General features: G+C 33.6%; 1 protein-coding gene across 1 annotated transcript in view; it reads left to right on the top strand.

Moving 5' to 3' along the window:
- LOC107641245 (syntaxin-23-like) overlaps window positions 1–4860 on the top strand; it is a 13606-nt gene extending 8746 nt beyond the window's left edge. The window contains exons 3-6 of the mRNA XM_016344743.1: window positions 3920–4016; window positions 4220–4294; window positions 4548–4555; window positions 4690–4860. Of these exons, the coding sequence (XP_016200229.1) occupies window positions 3920–4016; window positions 4220–4294; window positions 4548–4555; window positions 4690–4860 (351 nt within the window). The remainder of the gene's footprint in view (window positions 1–3919; window positions 4017–4219; window positions 4295–4547; window positions 4556–4689) is intronic.

Below are 7322 nucleotides of genomic sequence, written 5' to 3'. Positions count from 1 at the left end.
TGGAGCCAGGTGGACCACCAGCACGAAGGGTGTCCCAAATCAACTCAAAAGAGAAGATCCCAAACCAGTCGCCAGAGGATGGCTGGACTTCATTGGGCATTCTCTGCTGCCCACTAGCAACCGTTCTGAAGTTACTATTAGAAGAGCAGTGATGATCCATTGCATCATGATGGGAAAAGAAGTGGAAGTTCATCAACTGATTTCAACTGAATTCTACAAAATTGCAAACAAAAATTCCAAAGATGCCAGGTTGGCTTATCCAAGCTTGATTTCTATGCTCTGCAAGGATGCTGGAGTAAGGATGGGAATAACTGAGTATATCTCAGTTGAGCGGCCAATCACCAAAGCATCAATGGAAAAACAAGCACAGGACGACCCCATCAAGAAGAAAGCACAGGAATTTCTTCCAGAAATCCCTCAATCTGAATACTAGGAGTATCTTGAAACATCCATTACCAAGATGCAAGAAGCTATGGAACAAATACAGAAAGAACAGAAGGAACAAAGTAGCATTCTTTGCTATTTGCTTAAAGAACAAGAGGAGCAAGGGCGTGATCTAAGGGAATTGAAGCGCCAGAAATTATCTCTTGAAGGACCAAGCACCCCGCAGATTAGAGGAACATCCACTTCCCAGAACAAAGGTTGTTAAATTCTAATTTTTGCTTTAACTCTGTGATAGTTGTCATTATAGAAGTTTACCTTAGAAAGTAGATATAAGTAGTAGTAATTAGCATACCTATTTTGATTTTAATTTTAATTAAGTTATAATTTATTTTTCTCATCATCAGCAAACATGAATAAAATAGTAGATCTTTAGAATAAGAGGCAATAAATTTCGAGTTTTTAACAAGAAAAATTCTAATTATTTACATGTGGTGGCAATGCTTTTTGTCTTCTGAATGAATGCTTGAACAGTGCATATGTCTTTTGAATTTGATGTTTAAGACTGTTAAATATGTTGGCTCTTGAAAGAATGATGAACATGAGACATGTTATTGATAATCTAAAAAATCATAAAAATGATTCTTGAAGCAAGAAAAAGCAGCAAAGAACAAAGCTTGCAGAAAAAAAAAATTAGCGAAAAAAAAGAGAAAAAGCAAGCAGAAAAAGCCAAAGCTCTTAAAACTAAGAGGCAAGAGCAAAAAGCCAATAGCCCTTAAAACCAAAAGGCAAGGGTAAATAAAAAGGATCCTAAGACTTTGAGCATCAGTGGATAGGAGGGCCTAAAGGAATAAAATCCTGGCATAAGCGGCTAAACCAAGCTGTCCCTAACCATGTGCTTGTGGCGTGAAGGTGTCAAGTGAAAACTTGAGACTGAGCGGTTAAAGTCAAGGTCCAAAGTAAAAGAAGAGTGTGCTTAAGAACCCTGGACACCTCTAATTGGGGACTTTAGCAAAGCTGAGTCACAATCTAAAAAGGTTCACCCAATTATGTGTCTGTGGCATTTATGTATCCGGTGGTAATACTGGAAAACAAAGTGCTTAGGGCCACGGCCAAGACTCATAAAGTAGCTGTGTTCAAGAATCATCATACTGCAATAGGAGAATCAATAACACTATCTGAATTTTAAGTTCCTATAGATGCCAATCACTCTGAGCTTCAATGGATAAAGTGAGGTGCCAAAACTGTTCGGAAGCAAAAAGCTACTAGTCCCGCTCATCTAATTAGAATCTGAGCTTCACTCAAAAACTCTGAGACATTATTTCTTCTTGACTTATTAATATTCTATTTTATTTATCTAGTTGCTTGAGGACAAGCAACAGTTTAAGTTTGGTGTTGTGATGAGCAGATATTTTATACGCTTTTTGGGGTTAATTTCATATAGTTTTTAGTGTGTTTTAGTTAGTTTTTAGTTTATTTTCAGTAGTTTCTAGGCAAAATTCATATTTCTGGACTTTACTATGAGTTTGTGTGTTTTTCTGTGATTTCAAATATTTTCTGGCTGAAATTGAGGGAGCTGAGCAAAAATTTGATTCAGGCTGAAAAAGGACTGCTGATGCTGTTGGATTCTGACCTCCCTGCACTCAAAGTAGATTTTCTGGAGCTACAGAACTCCAAATGGCGCGCTTCTAATTGCGTTGGAAAGTAGACATCCAGGGCTTTCCAACAATATATAATAGTCCATACTTTGCTCAAGAATAGACGACGTAAACTGGCGTTCAACGCCAGTTCCATGTTGCTGTCTGGCGTCCAGCGCCAAAAACAAGTTACAAGTTGGAGTTCAACGCCAGAAAAGGATCCAAAGCTGGCGTTGAACGCTCAAAACAGCCCTATGCACGTGATTAGCTTAAGTCTCAGCCCCAGCACACACTAAGTGGGCCCCAGAAGTGGATTTCTGCACCATCTATCATAGTTTACTCATTTTCTGTAAACCTAGGTTACTAGTTTAGTATTTAAACAACTTTTAGAGATTTATTTTGTATCTCATGACATTTTAGATCTGAACTTTGTACCTTTTGACGGCATGAGTCTCTAAACTCCATTGTTGGGGGTGAGGAGCTCTGCTGTGTCTCAATGAATTAATGCAAGTATTTATGTTTTCCATTCAAACATGTGTGTTCCTATCTAAGATATTCATTCGCACTTCAATATGAATGTGATGAACGTGACAATCATCATCATTCCTCCACGAACGCGTGCCTGACAACCACTTACGTTCCACCATAGAATGAATGAATATCTCTTAGATCTCTTAATCAGAATCTTCGTGGTATAAGCTAGACTGATGGCAGCATTCAAGAGAATCCGGAAAGTCTAAACCTTGTCTGTGGTATTCCGAGTAGGATTCAGGGATTGAATGACTGTGACGAGCTTCAAACTCGCGAGTGTTGGGCGTAGTGACAAACGCAAAAGGATCAATGGATCCTATTCTGACATGATCGAGAACCTGCAGATGATTAGCCATGCGGTGACAGCGCACCTGGACCTTTTTCACTGAAAGGACGGATGGTAGCCATTGACAACGGTGATCCACCAACACACAGCTTGCCATAGGAGGAACCTTGCGTGCGTGAAGAAGAAGACAGGGAGAAAGTAGAGATTCAGAAGACAAAGCATCTCCAAAACTCCAACATATTCTCCATTGCTGCATACCAAGTATTTATTTTATGTTCCCTTGTTCATTTGCAAGACAACTGATAATTATAATTGACCTCCTAACTGAGATTTACAAGATAACCAGAGATTGCTTAAAACCAACAATCTCCGTGGGATTCGACCCTTACTCACGTAAGGTATTACTTGGACGACCCAGTGCACTTGCTGGTTAGTGGTACGAGTTGTAAAAAGTATGATTTACAATTCGTGCACCAATACCACTTGTTGGAATAAATTAATTTTATTAATCCAGATCATCCATATCGAATCATCAAAAATATAACATAAAATAATGCGGAAGCGTACCTGAATTCATAAATATGAATCATACGATCAGAAGAGTTTGGATCTTGTGGTTCTTTCAATCTTCCTCAACCAAAGCCTTCTGTATTCTTAGGTGGCTGAACTGCAACTCTTTTGATGGAGAAAGAGTAACAAAGGCGGCTTTGGTATATTGGGGACCGAAACCCTGAAGGTCTATTTATATTTGAGCATGGCACCCATTAAACCCTTAAGCCCAAATAAAATAGTATCTAAAGCCCAAAAGATAATATATCTAAAATCCAAAAAGATAATTATCTAAGGAACAAAAGATAATATCTGGTTTTATTCTCATTTAATTCCAAATCAAAAGTAATAATGACTTATTCAATTAGCATTTATAACAATAAATGAGATCATCATTATATAAGTCATTTAATTTGAAATAGCATAATTTGTGATTACAATTAATATATGTATTGCCCACAAATAAATTAGGAAATTAAAATAATTTCCTAACAGCAAGAAGATAGCAGATGCTAAACTCGCGAAAGATTTTCAGGCAGTGTTGAAAAAATTTCAGAAGGCACAGCGTCCTGCGGTAGAGAGGGAAACTGCTTACACCGAACCCCATTTGTTCCACAAGCTGCTCCATTCAGGTGACTAATCAACCATTAGTGAAATCTAACAGTGGAAGACTGTGTTTATTTGTGTGGCGTAATGCTTATGTTGATACGATTTATATATTGAACTCATTCTTAAAGAAGAATATGTTACTGTTGATTATTAATTTTGCTTCTCTACTGGCTGTCATCTATGCACATAACACTTATTATTTAGGATTTTCTTTTTGCAATTGCAGCTATACAGCTAATGAAGCAGATGCTAATTCTGGTAAGACTCCAGAACAGTGTGCCCTTCTTGTGGAATTCAAAAGGTAATTTTTGTATATCAGATTACTTCTTAAATGTAACCTATTTGTCGTCGAAAATTATGCTATAATCACGTTGATGCTAAAATGCTTCTTTTTTCTTTATTATTTTCCTAAGTAAAGATACGTTGTAAGAATTTAATTATTTCAAAATTCTAATCTATACTTAATTGAAACACATTGCATTTCAATGATAATATAATGAATGCCCAAGCTACCAAATGGAAGTACTAACTTGTTATAACATTTTTTATTTTAGGGTTGAAGGTATTAGCAAATTCTTTTAGGGACTAATATTGAATTCCAATTTTGTCATTGACCAAAATGTATTTTGACAATTTTAGATTTGACCTGATGTAATATTTAGTATCTCATCTATTACATTATCTTACTGCTGGCAGGAGGTCTTGTTTTTAGATAATGAGATTGTCTTCAATGAGACTATCATTGAAGAAAGAGAGCATGGCATTCAAGCAATTCAGCAGCAAATTGGTGAAGTAAATGAAATTTTTAAAGACCTTGCTGTGCTTGTGCATGAACAAGGAACTATGATTGGTTTAGTTGTTATTTAGTTGCTAAATGTGTTTGTTAGTTTGTTTGGTTTTAAGATTGTATTTGTTAGACATTTTTAAGTGTGTTTGTTTTATGTTTATTTGTGTGTTTATTTTATGTTTAGTTATTAGAATGGATTGAAAATGTAATGAATTTGGATGTAATGTACCTTGTTATTTCAGTTTATTGACTATTTTAAACTTCTAGTTATTGTGATTCTTATTTTGTTAATCAGGAATTAAAAACCGAAAAAACTGACCGAACCAAATCGCTATTGGTTCGATTCGGTTCGGTTCGGTTGTAAAAGCAGCAAATCGAACGGTTGTGTATTTATAGGAACCGAACATATTGGTTCGGTTGATTTTTGGTCCAAAACCAAACCAAACCGAACTGATAACACCCCTAAACACAGGAAAACTAAAAGCATACCAAACCAAAACAGAAAACGGAAGAGAAAAGAAGAGAATTTTCTGTGTGTTATGTTTTAGAGCATTACGATTTTTAACATTTAACACTTAGTCATAAAAACAAAAGGGAATAACAAATTTCTAACTTCTTTTAATTACTACTGTTTGCAATTTATTCAAAAAAAAGAAGGTTTTCACAGTGCCACACTTGTTTGTTTAAAATTCGTGATCATACTAATAAAAGAATTTTTGGATAAAAAAATCTCAATAATAAAGAAAAGAAAACACATATGTTGTGGGAAAAGAAAATCAATTTAGGTCCGGTCAATTGCTTGAGTTTTCTTTTTCTTATTATTCCTTTTATCAGAAAATATAGTTGATATTGTGCTAAAAATGAAAAAATATAATAAATTTATAGCACTCGATTTTCATATCCAAAGAGCCATTACTTCAGATTTGATTTGAACAAAGGATGATATACGTATTTTTTTTCTTTTATTAATTCTAGTTGGGTATAGAAACAGAACAATAGGTTGCCAATCGTAATTGATTGAGTCAGCTATGGTAAAAAATATTTAATTCACATAGAGTATAGCTTTCTCACCAAACTTTAACCAAATTATAAAAATCCGAGAGGCAAGAAATATGGATAATATCTACTCTTACAATTTCCATCAAGCAACCTATCAACACTAGCTATCTATGTATCTATGCATCTATATTACAATTGTAATCGCTATATGTGCTTCAGATGTTATCAGTTTTTTTTTTTTATGTTTCGAATTTCTTTTTCTTTTTTCTTTATAATCCTGCTTTCAGTATATGATTAAATAATTTATTTTGATAGAAAAATGTCAACCCGTACTATTATTCTTTTAAGAGTAAACCATCAACTTTTTGTAAAAAAAGTCAATTTTCTAGCAAAATAATTTCAGAAAGAAAAAAGAAAGAAATGACATAATTTTCTAAAAATTCATTCAGTATGACAAAGTATATTGTTCTTTTTATTTACACAAGTAACTATGTATTTGATTTAAATTTTATCAATAACATTCAAATTATTTAAAAAGTGTATATAAAAGATCCAGATAAAATAAATAATTGATTGAAAACCATGATACTTAGTTTCAATTGAATTACAAACTAATTTATATATTAGAACAAATAACCAAATTCACATAAGTTAGGTCACGATAAAAAAGATGAATGAAATCAGTAAAAAAAAATTTGACTACAACTAACTTAGGTCACAGAAACTACGACGATAACAAAGTGGTGGTTGACCTCGACAGCAATAGGAGAGAGGTTGCAGTTGAGTTTTTCGATTGTTGTTTCGTGAAGGAAAAAATGAGGAGAAAAAAAATACAAGGACTAGAAAGATGAACTTCAACGGCGACTCAGCTACGACGACGGCGACGAAGTGGCTGTCCTGGCATTGGCGATGCAGAGGCTGCAACGAACTCTTGGAAGAAGAATGAGAAGATGAAGGAGTGAGAGTTGCTAATATTGAAGCCATGATTTGTATAAAGGGTAAATTAGAATTAATGAATTAGAATGGGATATTTTAGATATAAAATATTATTAAAATTTCATTTTCCGTCCTCAAAAATTTTAGTTCCAGTATCTTTATTTTTTGGAGGTATTAAAATACTAAAATTTTAAAGATAAAAACAAAAATTTTAATACCAATCTCTAAGTCAATAAATATAATACTAAATCTAGGTCCCCTAATTTTCGTCTAAATATCTCCAAATAAATACTACCATTATAATTGAAAACTTAGTTTAAGTGACACATGATCTGTTTTTCAAATAGCCACATCCGAATTTAAATTTGGATGAAGTAAGAAGTGGAATAAGAATACATTTAAAGAATTAATTTAGTGTGTATAAGTATACAGTGTGAGTGTGCTGTGTAATAAGACAAAAAAAAAAGTATAATCATGTTAACAAATTAAATTAAAAAAATTGAATTACATGTATAATAAATAATTTTCTTGATAAAAAAATTGATTTAAATATGCCTCACACTTATTATAAATTAAAAATATAAAATTAGTTATATATATTAGTAGC

Source organism: Arachis ipaensis, chromosome B05, assembly GCF_000816755.2.
Source record: "Arachis ipaensis cultivar K30076 chromosome B05, Araip1.1, whole genome shotgun sequence".
NCBI classification, from domain to species: Eukaryota; Viridiplantae; Streptophyta; class Magnoliopsida; order Fabales; family Fabaceae; genus Arachis; species Arachis ipaensis.
This window is presented reverse-complemented; position numbering and strand designations above follow the sequence as displayed.